The sequence below is a fragment of the Colletotrichum phormii genome, assembly GCF_030913505.1.
Source record: "Colletotrichum phormii strain CBS 102054 chromosome Unknown BDP81scaffold_23, whole genome shotgun sequence".
In the NCBI taxonomy this organism is placed as follows: Eukaryota; Fungi; Ascomycota; class Sordariomycetes; order Glomerellales; family Glomerellaceae; genus Colletotrichum; species Colletotrichum phormii.
The window spans coordinates 701,360-719,893 of record NW_026851465.1 but is presented as its reverse complement, the minus strand read 5'-3'; the positions used below and the strand labels follow the sequence as shown (position 1 = coordinate 719,893).

At 48.2% G+C, this 18,534-nt stretch overlaps 2 protein-coding genes across 2 annotated transcripts; one reads left to right on the top strand and one right to left on the bottom strand.

Annotated features, from left to right (window-relative positions):
• Positions 1-1,432: 1,432 nt before the first annotated feature.
• Positions 1,433-4,511, bottom strand: BDP81DRAFT_437428 (uncharacterized protein). The gene is made up of 9 exons (XM_060591221.1): positions 4,490-4,511; positions 3,891-4,355; positions 3,726-3,829; positions 3,525-3,657; positions 2,969-3,454; positions 2,524-2,886; positions 2,413-2,463; positions 2,174-2,251; positions 1,433-2,118 (listed from the first exon to the last, which is right to left on the bottom strand). The coding sequence occupies exons 2-9, from the start codon at positions 4,329-4,331 to the stop codon at positions 1,675-1,677; spliced, it is 2,100 nt and encodes a 699-aa protein (XP_060440795.1). The 5' UTR covers positions 4,332-4,355; positions 4,490-4,511; the 3' UTR covers positions 1,433-1,674.
• An 8,508-nt stretch (positions 4,512-13,019) lies between these two features.
• On the top strand, positions 13,020-13,550 carry BDP81DRAFT_437418 (uncharacterized protein). Its single transcript, XM_060591220.1, has 2 exons — positions 13,020-13,437; positions 13,495-13,550. The coding sequence occupies exon 1, from the start codon at positions 13,086-13,088 to the stop codon at positions 13,389-13,391; it is 306 nt and encodes a 101-aa protein (XP_060440794.1). The 5' UTR covers positions 13,020-13,085; the 3' UTR covers positions 13,392-13,437; positions 13,495-13,550.
• The last annotated feature ends 4,984 nt before the right edge of the window (positions 13,551-18,534 follow it).

Genomic DNA, 18,534 nt, shown 5'->3' with positions numbered 1-18,534 from the left:
CCTGTCCAGTACCTTGCGGAATCCTTTCGAGGAACGAGAGGCTGGCTGTAGTATTGAAGAAGACAGTGAGACGGTACCAACTCCAAATCAGAGCTCGACACTTGCCTGTAGAAGGTAGAGTGCGACGGCGGCAGAATCTGCGCCCGGCCCTTAACATCAAATATGCCGTCTGCAAAAGGTTTCCAACTAAACAACAAAAATCAGTGGGCGTCAAAGACTTGCACGGTGTCGTACCTTAACATACCTAGTGCATTCCGATTGGTCTTTTAAGCTTCCCACGCGAATTTCTATCGCCTCTTGAAGATGTTTCTGAGGGCTTCAAAGATGAACATGTCGTCTAGACACTTCCTAGACGATGCCATTTCCAAAGTTGGGGAAATGTCGCATCGAATTGGAACGCAAAGAGGAATCCACGTATTGTCGTTATCGAGCTGCTGCGATGCTGTTTCCGTGACAAGCTTTTTGGGTGAACGAGAGAAAGTCTTCCGGCTTTTGGCAAGTTTCAGCCGATGCCTTCTTCCGCCAAAGTCGACTTGAATGCGTAGTAATCTACCTGATTTTAGGGGTTTGTTGTTTCCAAACGCCTTGCTAGCACAGTCTTCTCCTGACTTGGCTCGCTGTGGAAGAAGTTTTCTGAAAGGTGAATCTTCGCGAACACGATGCTGAGGATTTTGTTTTGTTTCCTGATGATCTTTGTCAAAGCGACATACAAGGTACTTCAAATACGAGACGCTTACAGTGATGTTTGGATAAGGTACTACATCTAAGTACTGTCAGTAGGGCCCAACTATTACTTTGCTGTTAATTCCTTGATAGCTCGCAAGATGTAGAGTGAGATATGGAGTTGGAAGCTGGATTGAATTGTAGCTATCTCGTAACTGAACCTTCAGCGGCGGGGGGAAGCTTTGAAGCTGACAAGTAGTGAGGCAGTCCTCTCTGTTTAGATGATGACAAGCCGGCAATGAAAATAACAACTTGCAGAGCTTCAATTGACAAGAGTAAAGGTAGTCTAAAGCATCAGTCTGCCTCCGAGGTGCAGGAAAGCGATGTGGACCTTGGCTGAAAACATGCCCGAGAACTCCTAGAGCACCTCTGCCTCGCCCAAGTTATATATGTTAGGTTTTGTCTAGTTTCTCGCCATGCGCTGTCACACGTCACTCTTTTATTGGTTCAGAGAGAAATTTATTCAATGCATATGTCAACTTGATATCAGGTGTCTGGTGGGAGCCACAACAGAGCAACTTGCTGCAGCACCCGAAACATAAAGTACCTCAACAATAAAATGTGACGGATGCTCAAGGATAACCTGCTCACCGAAGTTGTGCTCATAGTGTGTTCATAGGCCCACTATCAGTTGCTCGCTCAGCAAATTCAAACCTGATAATGGGAACATCGAATGACGAGAGCCGCCTTTCCTCAACAACATCAGACCTTAGCTTAACTTGGATCTATTAACTATTCGAGATAGAATACTGTTACCGTGAATGATGCCACAACTCTTCCTTACGCCTCGCTCATGATATTGAGATGCATGCGGAACGCCTATTGAATCCATTTCAAGCACTGAGTAAACCACAAGATCCCAAGAATATTAAAACGACCTAAATCAGGGAAGCAATGAGAAATAACCACTTGGCCAAGAGAAACATGATGTGCGTAACCCGAAATCCAGTGTCATGCCAGTTCCTCAAGAATTGGAGTGTTCCTGTTTCCAAGCTCTACATCATCCACTCTCTCAGGTTGCCTGTAGGTCAGCCAGAATCTGTCTGACAATCGACGTCGAAAATGAAACGTCAGACCACCTCCATTGGAATTCGTTGAAGATGTGTCTGTGGCAAAGCCTTGAGCCACGGCCTCATCATTTGGTCTCAGCGCGACAGCAGAAGAGTCGCTCGAGTTCTGCGTAGGCTGCACGACTGGCAGCCCTGGTCCTGTATCCAACGCATTCTGTACCCTCCGGCCTGCCCTTTGGAGCCAGACGATAAGAGCGGCTACAATTGTGATATTGATACCATAGGCGACAAGAAGCGATAGCAGAAATGATTGCCAATTCCTTGTGAATGCGATAACCCCGTCTGCGCTGAAAAGTGCAGTAGTTTGTGAGAAAGCCTGCGTTAGCTACGAGAATTGTCAGTATTTGCCCGCTCGACATGATCCAAGTCTCAAGGCTTACAAGTGTGCTGAATGCAAGTACTCGAACCTCGTCTTCATCTCTAGGTCTGACTGCAAGGAGTTGGTCATTTCTCAACTCCTATATGATGTGTCAGTAATCAAGTGATAGGCCTGCTTCTCTGGTGATCGGAGTGTTTTACGTTTCGGAGCTTATCCATCTCCACCTGCATACATGCACGAAGCAAGCCAAGCTACCAACTCTCAGCCACAGAATCCGGATTGCATAGTCACTCTACTTACAGAAGTTTCAGCGAACCTCTCTTCTGAAACCGGCGAGAGGTTCTGAAGAGCCTAATACGTGTTAGCGATGTCAATCCTTTATGTAGTGCTATCCAAGGTAGGGGGGCTCACACTTCTCCTAGAAGATTCGCAATGCTGTATCAAGAAGCTGCATCTCTCTTGGTATTTTCCCAGTCGAAAGCTGAGCTGGCCAAGCTCATTAAACCTCCCACGGATCTCCGTGAGATATGGGTAGCACTCTGCGGCTTGTCCCGGTTGCCCGTCATTATTGAGAAAGAAGTTAACCTCCGTTGACATGAAAGATGCTCCAACCTTCACTAATTCGTGCAGATCGCTTAGAAGATCTTGAAGAATATCCCTGGACCCCATCATTGTTTTTTCCAAGCTATCGATTAGATGCTTACTATGCTGCTGAGTAACAGCAGATTCAGGCGACAGCCTGGATTCATGGAGAAAATTTTTATGTTTCCGGTCCTGGACGTAAATTATCAATCGCCATTATTTTGCTTGTCTCTGGGAATGGTGCATCAAGGAAGGGGGTGGGGCGTTGCCATACTTCTCTCTCAATGCTTTGGCCCAAGTGGTGGCAAATTGACTCCCATTCATCCTTGATCTGATCGAGACGAATGCCGAAGATACGTAGAAACCAAACGCGCGGATACCAGTAAGGCCTTTTGGCGTCGTCTTGTCCGCCGCTGCAAGGATCCCACTCGAAACCATCTTCTCTGTCATTGTCGTAGCGAGTGACCTGATCGTTGATGCCCTCGTCTTCGTCGAACCAGGTGTCAATTGCGAAGTGGGCTGTCCATCTCCAGTAATCATAGCCGCTGACCAAGCACGCAATGTGGCCCGAGTAGATGCCGTGAACCTGGCTCTCTTCATCATTATCTCCGGGAGGCATCAAGTAAGTGACATTCCTTGATGATCGTAGAGCCTCGCTGTCTGACCTCTTGATCCGTTCGTCCTTGAGAAGACCCTTCGTTATTCGCCAGACTCGAAATGGCAGGTGGAACTCGAGAGAGAATATCTGAGGACCCTGAGACTAATGATAGGCAAGGCAGACTTGTTAGCACACAGGAAGATGTCTGTAGACGGAAACAGCCAGAGCGTACCGCGAATGCGACCCCGATCGAAGTTCTAGAACATAGGTGCTTGTGGAAAAAGTCACCAAGGAGTCTAGCCTGGGATACAGGGGCGGTCTTCACGAGAGCGAGGATACTCCAACAATCAAGATTCGTGAGATAGCTGGAATAGGCATTAGTCTCTTACTCGGGCAGGAACCTTGACGCGCTTGGAAAAAAACAATCTCTTACAGCAGGCGGCGTTCAGCATCGAAAATTTGGACTCCCCCACTGTTAGTAATCGCTTGTGGATTATCAACTTCCTCGCTATTAGCTGTGAGAGGAACCCGATAGCGCTATCGAAAATGTCAGACGATTGCAACTAGTCCACGATGCCATCACAGATTCGAAACTAACTGGTTGTAATAAGGCTTCAGTGAGTTGGCGAGCAGTCAACGCCCCCAAGCATCTACGAAAATTGATCTGGTCCTCATGGCGCTGGCCGTCTATGAGCCAAGCCACTCGCTTTTCACTGTCGAGGGCTTCGATGCTGGGAAGGTCGTGAAGGTCCATATTCTGGCAAATATCGAGGATAGGACGCACACGCCCATGATACCTCACGTCGTCGTCGTCGAACCCGAGAAAAAAGCTGATAGCGTCTCTCGGTGAGTTGAAGTCTTCTTGGCAATTCAACCACGGTTTATTCTCGAAATCCTTCGCTATTGGCCCCCTTCGAGAGAACCTCTGGGGCCAATCAAAGCCACTGCGAAGAGCTTGTGAGATCTGGCCAGGGACTACTAGGGCGTCTTCTGATACGGCCGCGTCAGGCGACACGACCATCTGACTGTCGGTCGACATCTAGAGGCCAGGCGCGGAGTGAACCTTCATGCAAGCGTTAGACAAAGCGTACAACACAATCCAAAGGCACGAATTCCCAATAAGTGCATATATCTTGTCACCAGTACAGCTTCTATAGAACAAAGAGCAGCAGTCTGTTTGGGTATAAGAGAGCTTACGCAACAACTCCAAGCGCCACTGTTCCCGAACTTCCGGTCGCCAAAGCTCGGAATTGGTAAAGGCTCCTTGAACTACCTTCCTTCAGATGTATAGAGCTTCGGGCTCTGAGTCTGTCCACAGGAGTTGAAGCTTTCGTCGCTAGTTAACAATGTAAAGGGGCCCAATGCTTTTAGCCGTAGATGTAAAATTTTCGCAAACTTTGTATCCTTGTTTTCCCTGCGTGCTCCTTCCAACTTTTCCCAAACTCCGAGTAGGTATATCAGGTAGAACGATGATGTTGACACGATTGGTGTGACTGGTCGTGATTATGATGTCTTGTCTGCACTCTGTCGACGCGGCACCTGCTACAACGAGGGTAGCGACAGTTGACACAAGGGTCCACAACCACTTTCATGCCAGACTGGCCACAGTAGCACTAAGTCGCGTCAGATTCGGCGGTCGAGGGCGATAGAACTTTGTAACTCGGCTCAATTGATTCGGAGAAACGTACGCATGTCCACATAAATGCGAACTTCTTTCGAGGGGGAGGCTACAGGAAGATCAAATATGTCAGATGTTGGAAGATCAAAGCGGAGGAAAATCTTGCAAGAGGTGGCCTTGATCTACCATAATCTTATATAGAAGAAAGTCCGGCTCATTGTCACGCTCCGAGAATCGCCGAGTTCGCTGACACTTTCGATTGGTCCTAGGTCAACCTGATTTTGGGTACCAATGCATTATACAAGGCTGTGGGCTGGGCGAGTCTCGACTGGTGTGCAGTGGAGAGATTGGCCCGAGAGGTAGTGGTTGCCTACTCAGAAAGGAGGCGGGTGAAAGGAGGCGAGCAGGGCTTCTAATGGCTGTAGCTTTTGCTTGGAGAAGTGCAAACAGAACACAATTGAATGACCACGTCGACTATCGTGAGTCGAGGAGCAGAAAATCAGTCGTGAAAGGCTGCACGATGGCGGTCACCACAGAGATCACTCTTGTGCCATCGTGTTGGATGCCAGTAGCCGCTTCGAAAGCAAATTTTTTTCAGCTCCATGCCGGCTGCGGAATGATGTAATTCCATATCAATGCCTGCGAGCTCGTGCGCTAGTACCCAGTTCCCTGGGCAAGGGGGTAGTCAAACGGCGGTCTGAGGGAGTCAGGGAATCGCAAATAGCAAGGTAGTGTATATGTAGTAGTAATGATGCTCTCGCGAGTATCTCACATCTGCAGCTCTTAGACATAAAAGAAAATCCGACCCACAACGGAGGACTGGCAGCGCGATTGACCAATTCAATCGGGACTCCACTGCCGGCTCCGTTCTCCGTGGTTCGGCACCGTCTTGAGGAGAGGTTGATGCGTAGTATACATATATCCGTACGAACGCTGAGGATTTGCAGCTCACTTCTTCCTAATCCCTGTCACGGTTCGTTACAAAGCATTGAAAAGTCCTGTGCCAAACCCCTGGCGGACCAACTGCTGGGCTTTTACATATAGGTACCTTATCATGTGCTTACACCTGAGCCGGGCACACAAAAATGTCGTTTCGTTTCCATGGGGCTACATGCTGGGATCCGACGGCCGCTAACGCATTTCTTTCTACGCTACTGGGGCACATTGAGATTCTTACAGCTCAAGCAAATTTCCACATTCAGTTCTCCAGCATACTTCTTAGAAAGAGCTCCCAGCCACACTATCTGTTCAAAGGGTCCATATCAGCCCTGTTTATCTTAGCCGACTCTAATACGATTTCTTCGAAGCTGCACATGTGCGTCTCCCTGGCTCAATCATCAACCATGTCATCAGTTGACCATGGCTCCCATTACGGCCGCCCAAGCGCGTCAGCTGAACACAATAGCTTGCTGTCATTTGTCTAAAGTATACCCACATTCAAGTATTTGAAATCGGCAGCACTCAATCTTCCCTGTCCTTTGTAATTCGACGATCAACCGTTCGAGGGAGAGACACTCGAGATGATGTTTCACCATCCGCTGTAAGGTGGTACCTACATGCAAGGTAGTACTTCCTGCGTGGCTTGTCTCAACGCACACGGTGTAACAGAGTACTGAGGCATGCGTCAAGCCGACAGCGTTCTGTGCCTGTGCCAGTGGAAATACTCCCTGGGATTGCAGATATTTTTTCATCATTATTGGCGTCATCATTCCGCCAAGACTAAACTCGATTACAAGTTGTGGTACACTTGGCAGTTTCCCGTAAGATTACTGACATTGACGTTCCATCTCTAGTAACGTACTCTATTTGTGCCGCTAGGAAGCTTCCACGTACGATGCTTCACCACAGTATGAGAGTGCCTTTGTACTTGAACCACTGATTCTATCAGATCATGGGTTTGTCTGTGGGAAGTCAGATTAGTATGTGTGGCCCCGACTTATAGATGATAGTTTCCACCCCGACCAGGAGGCGGGTCGCGGAAGACTCGATCACTTGTCTTTAGTCGATGCCATGCCTAGACGAAAACCTCATCTGAGTTGAATTGAACTCAGCATCTGGCCAACCGTGCGACCTTGGGCGCGATGAAGTTGATTTTTTCGGCACTCTAGCCACCTTGCATCGCACACAACGGGCTGTTCCACAATTGGTACATGGATCGACGACAACGGCCATCTCACCCTGGCCGCAGCTGCACTGTACATTATTTTCAAATCATCAGCAGAGTTACGAATGGGCTAAAATTGTTAGATGATACAGGTTAAAAGGGCTCACACGTACACAAGTCCACGTAAACTTATGTCGGATTCTGCCACGAGACTAGATGAGTCTACCGTTAGCCGTGGTCATATTTTGAGGATCTTACATGAGTTTGGGCTAGGAAGTGTTACCATTTTGTATGAGAATGTGGTGGAACGGAGGGATTGACCCTTTCTGCAATGCCCACGTTCGCACCAGGCTGTTGTGAAATGACTAGAGCCTTAATTGCCGAGTACGCCTCGTTGATGAAAGTGATCTCATCAGCCCAAGTCAATGACTTTCATTTCAGGACTCGACCGATTCAACAGATTTAGCGCCGGAATTCTGTGAGCGGCTGGGTAGTCTAGATTCTGGCTGGGAACGATGAGACTCATCCAGGCTTCATAACAAAGCTTATTACAACCTCTGTTCGGAACTTATGGCCGAGTAAAAGCAATGAAGTCAAGTTCCAAAAGATGTTGTAATAGCGGAGAAAGACTACAATTGAGATATGTTGGAAGACTTTGAGAAAGGTAGGTATGGAAGTGAAATGAGTGTGGATGGCAGAAGATGTAGCCCTAGGTCCCAATTTTGACTGGTCGTCACTTTTGGATGGCAATGTGATATGGGCCAGATGTGTCATACCTACCTAGGTCCAGTGAGAACGGAATGGCGCTTGAAAGCCCGATGCAGCGTCATGCGAGACATCACTTCGAGTCAAATGACTATGGTCGCAGACATGGATGCCAATTTATGTTGGCCTTGCCTCGGCTATTGCACATGGACACCACGAGACATCAGAATGTCAGCCCCTTCGCCAGCAAACCGTCTTGAACCGAAGCATTGGTATTGGTTACGTCAGTCACCGCTAGAATGCTCTTGTCCTCCTGGCAAATCATGGCGCTGGAGCGGATAGATACCCCTGCTCAGCGATAGCTCCCAGGTGTCCTGTGATGGGGGGGGCGGAGGGGAGATGAACGTGGATCGGTGGGATCCGGAGTTGGCAGCAACATGATTACCATCATTCACAGGACAAGCTCCTTTGACGATACCTTCGATGGTACAGCCGTCCTAATGGCCCACCAATCTTCCAACATACCTATCATGAGGATCTGCGTCCGGATTGCAACTCATTTCTCCAGGCATTTTACTTCCATAGTTCCAGGTCACATCCCAGTTGAGACGACGGAATTCATGACACTTTTGTCGAGCCAAGAAAATCACATATCGCTACTCAGTTCGACGCACATCAACCGAGATCGTCCGGATTGAGTGGTAGTGCCACGTGCTGGACCCCAAATTCTTGGATCGCAGCATTTGTTGGTACCGGTACGTCCATGCTACCCTTGCAGGCAAGAGGTAGCCTTAATAACGGACCGCGGTACTCCATACGTCAGGCTTGCATGATTCCAACAGCTTACCCGATCGAGGATTGTGGCTGTGTTTACATTCCTTCGATTACCTTCTGTGAGTTGCCTTAAAGGCCACGCTCGACCTTGGACCAATGTTCCTCTGAAGAACTGAGTCGTCTCTGCTTGTTTTCTTCGCAGCCCGTAACGGAGTGATGTCACACAAGCCCTTTGCTACACACCGCTTGCTCTTGTTACAGGCAATGTGTCACATTGCAGGACTTCTTCCGTACGGTACTTTACAATACAAATGGAAACACCGTCAGCTTGCGAATCTTATCGTGTGGATTCGTGCCCCTGCCTCAACTGCTCGGGCACCAACAATCGGACCCCTCCGGACTTTCTCATCTATTACATATTACCAAGATGGTGTACAAACACTGCCACTACCCAGTCTGCCATCTCCAACTCCAATAAACAGACCACGTAGACCGGTGAGCTCGCCTCGAAAACACTGTGCAATATAGCTGAATGTCGTGCAGAATGTTCTGCGTGTACTTCAGGCAGCCTATGGGCTTGATCTGAGTGCTACGCATTTTTGCCTTCCTGAAAGCTCCCAACCCCAACTTTTCGTCCAGAGTGAGGCATAGTGGGGGGTTTTCGTCACTGGTAGACGAACCACCTCTTGGGCTCATTATACAGATCGTTGACCGGGCCCACCATCTAACAAGCCCCGGCTCCGTGACACGATCCACTCCCGACATGCCACGACGATGCAACCCGCCAGAATACTGTTTCGGTGTCCGTGGAGGCGAATCGGAGCAACAACGGCGTGCGAAGAGGACTTCGATTTCTCATCGCTGCGTCCACAAGCCTATGGTGTATTCGCCACTCTCGGGTGCAGTCACGAGGAAATCGCGTTAATGTGGCCTTGTGACAACGCATACCGAGCAGTAAGTCGACTAGCCGAGCACCCCCCAGGAATTTACCCATGATCATTCGACGAGGGTGCGGGTCCCATTTCGGTTTGCTGGCTCGTCAGTGAGCTTGGGCAACAACAGTGCGGAGCATCATTTTCTACCGAGTGTGTTCACGATAATTCCGGTCAGCCTAGTCTTCCTCTGCCTTGGCTACTGGCCTCATCGAAGCACAAGTGCGCCCTGTCTGTCATCAGACTTTTGCCCACAACTTGAACCACTCTCACGATGCCTTCAGACGAGATCTAGACTGGGCTCCAATGCTCCGTGATACCAACTTGGCGCCTGATCAAGTTGCTGTCGAGACACCTTTGCCCACCGTGGGGCTTGCAAGTGCAACCGCTATCGTCCACTCGAAATCTCCCATCATCTGAGGCGATGTTGGGTTCCGGCCCGCGCACAGGTTTGGGGTTAGAGATCCACGAAGTTCAACAGCCAGTGCACACTATCTTCGAGTGTCCGGGGACGCGGTATCTCTCATTATCTCTTATCTATTCAGTGGCCGAACAAGGCAGGAGAATTCAACGGCCCGAAGTTCCACCCTTTCCTCCGAGTCCGAGACTTTCAAGGTTCTATTCGGCGGCCCGATGTCTCCCACACGGCTTCTGCATCTCTCATTGGATGTTTTACGAACCTTTGAATTTGAGTCAAATGCCCGGTCAGAGGAGCATTTCGAGCTCTTCCCCTGTGGAGGAGCTTGAGCAATGCGTTGGCCTTGCGACATAGATAATGTGACCGGTCGTGAGGTTAGAGGGGATGGAACAGCGGCTAGAACATCAAAATACTAACACATCGTATGTGAGAAATTGAAGGTTTCCCCAACCTGACTGCATAAGGAGATACAGTATGGTGCCAAACAGGGTAAATAGACAGATGTAGACAAGCTCATAGATTGATGATCCGAAGTCTGAGTTTCTGTGGAGCAACTGGACTTCTTCTTGGAAAGGTTTGTTGGCAACCTTTCGCACTGATCATAAGTTGACAACCTAATGAGGTCCCTGTTCTTCGACTTTGACTCAAAACCATAATAGCCCCTGTCTCGAGATTCTTGGATGTGCCTATTATCTTTTTCTTTCTCTCTCGTCTTCATAAACTTCATTTTCTTCTTGCCGGTCCCAGCCCTCGCCGCCGATATTTCACATCTTTCTTGGCCATTTAAACTGTGCTAAGTGACTTTTGGAAGATCGTAGCGTGGATCTAAGTCTTTGACTTCGTTAGGGGGGAGCTCTGCGGACCTGTCCCGTCTAAGTTGGACATCTAGTAGAGGTAATGTGCCGAGCGGCCCAGGAAGTCGGCAATAAAGCTGCATTGCCCTGGTATCTTTCCGAATCTACTTTGTTAGTAGATACTTAAGGAATGTCAGGACGAGTATTCAGCAGCAGGCAACTCGAACTCGCAAGTCAGGGTTGAAGCTTCAGAATATCAATTAAAATTCTTTCAAGTTTGCCTGCATTTTGTTGTAAACTTGTAATCCTCGCCACACATTCATTTTTCTTGAACTTTTCCCTATCCGTGGAGGACTAACAAAGTCCTAAGTATCAATCAGGTTAAAATCGCTATGCTAGAATGTAAACAATCGATACAGGATTGTTTCAGGCTTTGGCGAACGTTCACTCGGTGAACTACGGTTGACGACGGGGGCTCGGAGCTCGCCAGCACGACACGACCTAGCCTTCTAGGTACGCAGTACCACACTCAAGGTCCTCGCATCCTCCTTAGAGACCCCATCAATAAATCGCTATTTGCCTGGCAAAATTTATCTGCAAGATAGTTAGTTGCACCGTCCGGATGTTTGGGCGACGATGGGTGGAATGAGTGCATCTGTCTGCGGTGCTTAACTCGATCTTCTCTTCATTACTCATGCATCCCCTCAGTGCCAAAAGGGGTTTCAGCCAGAGCTACACATGTGACATCGACCTCATAGCACTTCAAACTGGGGTCTCTATATCTACTATCAAACAATTGATCTTGCAGACATACATGGAAAATTCGCATGCAACCATACAACGTCTCTTCTATGTCAATATTGCCAGTCTTACTTTGACAACAGGATATCGTAGTTCGCCGCACTACGACAGATCAGGTAGATAGACAGTACGTAATGCATCCAGACTCTGGTTGAATCCTGTCTCCGGACTAGATTTAGAATTAAGGCAGCATGATACATTACCCTAGTAACTACCTTATTTGTGGGCACGGTGGCACCTCCACCGAGAGAAGCCCCAATACATTAGTTGCAGATCTCGAGCACCTTTGGTGATGATTGATCAAATAGGTCACTGTGTACTGCAGCGAACGCAGGCATTTGATCAATACATAAGTACTTACTCAAACAACGCGAGCGTTAAGACATATCCAATGCTGTATATCTTTGTAGCTACACAAATAGGCTAAGATAGCAGAACTGTGGCATGGACGGCTGAAAGTCTAACATAGGGAGACTGCCAGAGCTCATCTGTAGGGTGGTTCAACCCATCTCAACGCAAGTGCTGGTTACTTTCAGAAGTGACTACATGGTATCAAGCTACCTATTGAACAATCTTCTGGGTGGAAGTTAGTGCCGATCTATTGTGCTGTGCGTTGTGCAAGACCTTTTAGCTGGCTTCACGGTCGTTTGCATGTTTGCCCGGGGATAGAGACACTCATGTTTGATGTTTGAATCATATTTAACAAACAGAATTTTGCGAAAAGAAGTACACAGCGCAACCTGGAATCATCTCTCGAGTCCATTTTCTGCATGGTTTTCCATATACTGGATGAGGATCGTGGTTGCAACGCGCAATTGCGATTACCGCTGACCTCATCCTCGGCTTTTGGCTGTGTGATAAAGCAGCTAGAACCACTGCACAGAGTTCTTTGGCTTGCTGGGATCACGGAGCTTCTGATCTGGCGTTGACATGGCTAAGGAACGGCTTTTGCCGTAACTAGTAGGAGTCCTCTGGGGCCTTAAGCGTTGTTGGTCAAGAAATTGACTTGTTTGGATGCCAAAGACCCGGCCATGATTTGACTTGATCTTGATTTAATCTCGGCCGCTGGGCTATTGATCGTAAGACGGAAGAAGTTGCTGTTTGATACCGGCGGAACAATGCTTTATTCTTGTAAACCCGAGCCGAGGCCAACGCTTTGTATGACCGAGTCGTGTAGATGGTGCAACACCCAAGGGATATGGCCAGCAGTAACGGACGTATTTCCAATGTCATAAGTCACAGATATATCTTGAACCTCCCTGTCAGGGTAGATGGTTAATTTTGACTCGTTGATGGTGTGACAACATACTCACTCGCCTTTGTTGGTCCTTAGTGCAACTTGCATCTGTGCGACCAACAGAAGGCAAGGTAAGGTAGTCTCAGCGTGTCGAGGCTTCACACACTTCCATCTTCGCGTACCAATGATCCCATTGTTACATGGGAGGATGGACAGTGGAGTGGCTTGAGATCACACCGCACGTACAGACAGTGTCTAATTGGACAATTCCAACGTACTCACAACTGATTGTATGGTGCCTGCATACACCTACAGACTACAGTCGACTCAAGTTATTCAAGTACCAGGTCCCTTCGGCAGAGAGATTCAACTTCATATTTATGTAATATGTAATCAGACATCTATCTTATATGGTCTACTCGCCCAAGACTTGCGTATCCATATTAGCGCTATGTGTCCATGCCCTGATTGTCGAACCCTTTGTTTCCTCAAGACCTCATGCCCTTTGCAGTTCCATACAAACCGTACAGTTTACATGTAGTTTAACAATCATGGTTTTGGTCTTCCTTCCTATTGACCCCGAGCCCCGATGTTCAATGTTTCCCCTTGTTTCCCCGTTCCAAGCGTATAGTATTACCTTTCAAATTCATTTGGCCGTTTTCCGTTCTCTGCCACCGTGTAATCTAGACGACTTTTGTTTCGTCCTCCTTTCCTAGTGAGCCAGATGTCCCTTATTCCCCTTACTTTTCCTATTCCAAACGTCTGGTATAATATGTTACAGACCCGTTGTGCCATGTTCCGTTCCGTTAAGCCCCATACCTGTTCTCCCCTTTCGCCGTCTCATTTCAGACCTTTTTTTGCATTCTGCTTTCGTTACGCTCGTTATCGTTGAGCCCAATGTCTATTCCCGCCTGTTCATTAATGTTTTCATGCTCCAGAGTGGCGTCGCTTGCGATTCATTGATGTTTCGGTTCTTTTCGGTCGAGCCCGAGGTCTATCGCGTGAGGGTGTACAGAGTCGAACTATTTCGATCGAATATTGAAGTCATCCGCAGCTTCTCCTGTTACTTGTCCCCTCGGTGGTTACGGTCGGCGTGGGCAGCAATGGATTGTTGGTGTTTCCCAAGCAGAAATCTTTCCACGCGACAACGCGAGCACCTAGGGTATTTGCAGTTGTCACAAGGGTCGATGACAACGTTCATGCCTCCCTGGCCGCAGTAGCACTGTTGTTATTGTTAGCAATTAGTCGTGTTGGGAGTCTGTAACCACAATTTGGGGTGACGCACACATGTCCAACGAAAGACATACTTCTTGCGTGGCGGCTATCGGTGAGAGGACTAGTCAGCAACTGGGATCCAAATGTGAGGATGTTCACGGCAAAAAGAAAGCCATGCTCGAAGAAGGAAGTAAGAGCGATGTACCATCTCCCAGTCCCAGTCGCCCCTAAGGTTTCTTATGGCAACTCTCCGAAGGCCGCCTGACTGCCAGCTTCTTTCGTCTCAGGCCCCCAACAGTGCCTGCCTTCTGTGGCTATCGGGCTGCCTTCGTGTGGAGTGCGTATGCAGGCTGTGGGAGTGATCACAGATAGCCTCGCCAATAAGATCAGGGTGGACTGATGATGTAGCCAATTTGGGCTGTGTCGAGGGCTGTGAACTTTCGGGTGGTGTGGAGGTTATCGCAACGATTGGTCAGAGATTTAGATTGCCTGGAATCAAGAATGATAGAGACTAGGTTGGTATTTTTTGACAGAGTAGAGGCCTTTTCCCAAGGCCCGCGAAGTCATCTAGGTTGCTAGTTGGAAGTGACGCCGTGCGAGTTGTGTGAGTCGTGCGCAACGTGGGCCGCGCTGGTTTCCCCAAAAGAGACGGGACGGAGAGGTACGGATAGATGGCACAAGTGGGTAACCCGCGGAAGTCACCTGACATCAGAGCAGCCACATGTGACAGGGGTCCTTGTCTTCTTTGTTTTTATTCTTCTAGTGACTTTTGCATAAAGTAGGTACTAAATCGCCACCGGTTTATGATTTGGGGACGACTGTCTTGTTTTCAAAAAACCTATGAAGGCATCGTCCGAAGTTTGCGGCCAAACTGGTTGTGGTGTGGGCTAGGCATGGCATACCTGTTCCCGAGACTTGACTAGAACATTTGCTCTGTGCCGGTAGATACACTTGTCAGGCCCATCCCAGTACACTCGTTACAACGATTGTCACACTATGCCTATGAGACAATATGGTCTTATACAAGCATGACTAAGTTTGCTAAGGATATGCCAGTATCCCATCGAGTGCTGCAAGGCGACAGTACATTGAGATGCGGGGGAGCAGCCAATCGGGCCACTTCGGGCCCCTTTTTCCAACCAACCAACGTAATTGATAATAGATACTTCCAATTACTAGAGATTCTGCGTATGAAATCGGTACCAGCAATCTTCTGAGTTACAGAGAGCTACATCGCACTCGAGGCAGCCCATCCTCGTGTACTTCCCAGGGATACCGGGCTCAACCTCCGGAGGCTCGCGGGGCCGAACAGTGGCATTATCACATTGCTCCGGCGTACAGTCGGCAGTGCAGGCGGCGGCGAGGTCCTCGGGCAGCAGGGCAAAGATACACGACTTCGCCGAGCCCGTGGAACGGCCAGATCCGTCAGAATCGTCAGAATCCATTAATTGAGTATTGGTAATGATGGATTTGGTAGATGTACCGGAGTGGAAATCATAGGGGCAACTCAAGCAGTGGATGTACCAGATGCGGTGCGGGGTAAAAGGGGGCCCGTTATGTGGAGCCAATGTACTGTCGCCTTGCAGCACTCGATGGGATAATGGGTCTTCCACTCACTATAGATAGTCGGGATATTCCTATAGCCACTCGTTCTTCATACTCATCAATATATCCCATTGACCCCCTACCTGATAATCGCTGCCCAACAGTTATAAGCCTAGTTGTCTTTCTGACCACTGGATACTCTGAATAAGCATCACACAGTCAACTACCTCTTTGTCTATTAGCAGCCCAGGTAGGCACCTGGTCAATCTACGGGTATTATAACCGACCTATTTGTCTATCGGACAAGATGTTTACCGTATAGACTACTATTCGCCTTAAAAGCCAATCTAACTGGCTAGACTAGTATACCTTTATCAGGATAAATTCCAAATCTAACGGGATATAACGTACTTGATAAGCGAGCTGCCCAGACAAGCGAGCTGCCCACCTAACCATGATCGCATTATAAATCTGCCTAAGGAGCAACACTAAAAACATAAAATCAATTGAAACTACTCTGAATCCTATTCCTCGGATATTTCTTCATTAAACTGACATGTTCGCGCATTGTGGCCAGTGTTTCCGCAGACGCCACATCGCCGTCGACCTGTTTCTGTCCTCGGCCGACGACCACTACTCTGGCGCGTTTCCTCATCAATCTGGGCCGTAGCCTCTCTCTGCGACTGAATGTCCTCTGCCTCAGCTACAGTAAGACTTCCTCCTTGTCTGAGACGTGTTTTCTTAGCCCTCCTGCGTCGGCTAAGTAGGTTATTTTCCTCCCGGAGGATCTAGACCTCCGACCTTAATAAGGCAGTCTGGTGCATAAATCCCCGCGCTCCCTTTGATAAATGCTCTATAGCTTTAATAATTGAAATTGGGGAGCTATTTTGATGGCGGGAGATCCTCCTTTTGATGAGTTCGGACTGAGAAGAGGCCTCTGTTGGATTATTTGGCGTCTAAGAAGTCCACGCGGGGGGTGTTGTTGGTAGGGACCCTGGGGGTGTTGGAGTGTGTAACTTGACATCAAGCTTCGAAAGCACACTTTCGGCACTCAAAGGAACAAGCCCGGCCCCTCTGAAGCCTCCCTGGATGTTTTTTACCGTTAGGGCTTGCGTGAAAGCGTTGTGAAATGCGGGGAAGAAGTCCTCCTTCGTAATATGGGTATTACCCCGGCGTATCTTATCCTCAATTTATCGACCATAAGCCGTCTTTAGTGGCCCAAAACACCCAACGTCTAAGGGCTGAAGTAGATGAGACGAATGGGCCGGCATGCAGAGTGTGACGATATTATTTTCCTTGCAATATATCTCAAAGTCCGTAGAGTGGTGACTTTCGTGCCCATTGACGACGAGGAGGCGATAACTGCTAGTTGTACGCGGTTTTGTATGCCGATCAAAGTGCTGGAGCTAGTCTAGGCCTCTTTTATTTGTTGTCCATCCGTTTTCAGACGTTGCGGTGACCCAGTCGCGTGGGAGATCTGTTTCTATATACCAGGTAGAGAGGTGATATTGGCCTGCAACGATGATGTACGGCGGAACGCTATAGCCTGACGAACTGATGGCCTGAATGACTGTAACCTATTCACGATTGCCAGGCTGCATCATTTTTGTATTTGAACGCCTTTCGGCACTCGTGACGACCATCCTGGATATAATCTGGCCCATCATAAACCCAGTCTCGTCGAAGTTATAGATATCGGAGTCTATAATGCCGTATTTCGCGATTATGTTCGCTACAAGCCGAAACTATGCGTTTATCGCGTCTAGATCTTCGTATTGGGCCCTCTTACAGTTGTACTTGCGAAAAAAGCGCGTCCGGAGCTGTGGTTGTCGTTTAACGAAGTTTGAAGCCCAGCGCTTCCTAACTAGGGGCGCGTCGCGGTCGGCGAGCAATCGATTGGCCATTTCTTCTATACTACTGATCCGGGGAGGAAACGATCGGGAATCCAGGTCGAGGATATACTTAACTAGCTTCTCCTCTTCAAGCTCCGTTAATTTGCGTGAGTTAGGTATAGTATCTTGTCGTGTAGGTGTCCCTTTTAATCGGGTGCCTAGGGTCCTAGGGGGGACTGAATAGATTCTTGCTGCGGCTCGAATGCTGAGTTTAGGGTTTTTTGGATAGCCTCGACTGCTAAGTTCAATTGGGCCTCTTTGCTTTGTGACGACAGGATTATTTGTGGCGTGATACGCATTAGAAGTGAGGAGGAAGGATGAACGCGGTTGGGTGGGCAGCTCGCTTGTCTGGGCAGCTCGCTTATCAAGTACGTTAGACGGTTTCTTTACTATTTACTACGATAATAGTCAAACCCTTCGTCTTCTAACAGATAAAAAGCCTCATAGAACATCCAGGCTAAAACATATCGATATATAGAATTTCTAGGCTCGCCAAGTCTATCGGAAAGGAGACATCACTTTCAAGTAGATGGATACCAATAGCACTATCGCTGATAATCTAACTAAACCACTGAACGTATAAAAACACCGAGAATTCGTTCGTCAACTTTGTCTTGTTAACATTATATACCTGCTGGGCCAGGAAGAAGTGTGAATAGCTTCAAGTAAAGACTTGAACCTAGGGGGGTGTATCAGGCCCATCCTAGTACACTCGTTATAACGATTGTCATACTATGCCTATGAGACAATATGGTCTTATACAAGCATGACTGAGTTTGCTAAGGATATGCCAGTATAAAGGGTCTTCTACTTACTATATAGATAGTCGGGATATTCCCATAGCCACTCGTTCTTCATACTTATCAATACATCCCATTGACCCCCTACCTGATAATCGCTGCCCAACAGTAATTAACAAATCACGAACGGTCCCATGAATGTCCGTATAGAGGCCGTATAGAGATCCATCAGCTCTCAAGAACATATGAGCAAATAGAGCCACCAAAAGTTTCTCAACGCTACCTTACCAAAAGTGTTAAGACTTAATATGTGTGGCGTAAGGTAACTCGTGACACTTCGCTACTAACGCCTAGCATCTTCCCCAGACACAACCTCAGACCTAAATTTGAGTGTATCTTTGGCAGGTATCACTGAGGTCTGCCGCGTCCTATCTGCCTTGACGATCCATCGTCTGATGCCAAGAAGA

Bases quoted from the DNA above. Each gene is read 5' to 3' on its own strand.
- BDP81DRAFT_437428 (XM_060591221.1), bottom strand. From the start codon at position 4,331: ATGTCGACCGACAGTCAGATGGTCGTGTCGCCTGACGCGGCCGTATCA. The intron at 3,658-3,725 runs GTAAGAGATTGT...TGCCTATTCCAG, and splicing joins GATGCTGAACGCCGCCTGCT to CTATCTCACGAATCTTGATT. The intron at 2,119-2,173 runs GTAAGCCTTGAG...CAATTCTCGTAG, and splicing joins TACTTGCATTCAGCACACTT to CTAACGCAGGCTTTCTCACA.
- BDP81DRAFT_437418 (XM_060591220.1), top strand. From the start codon at position 13,086: ATGGTCTACTCGCCCAAGACTTGCGTATCCATATTAGCGCTATGTGTC.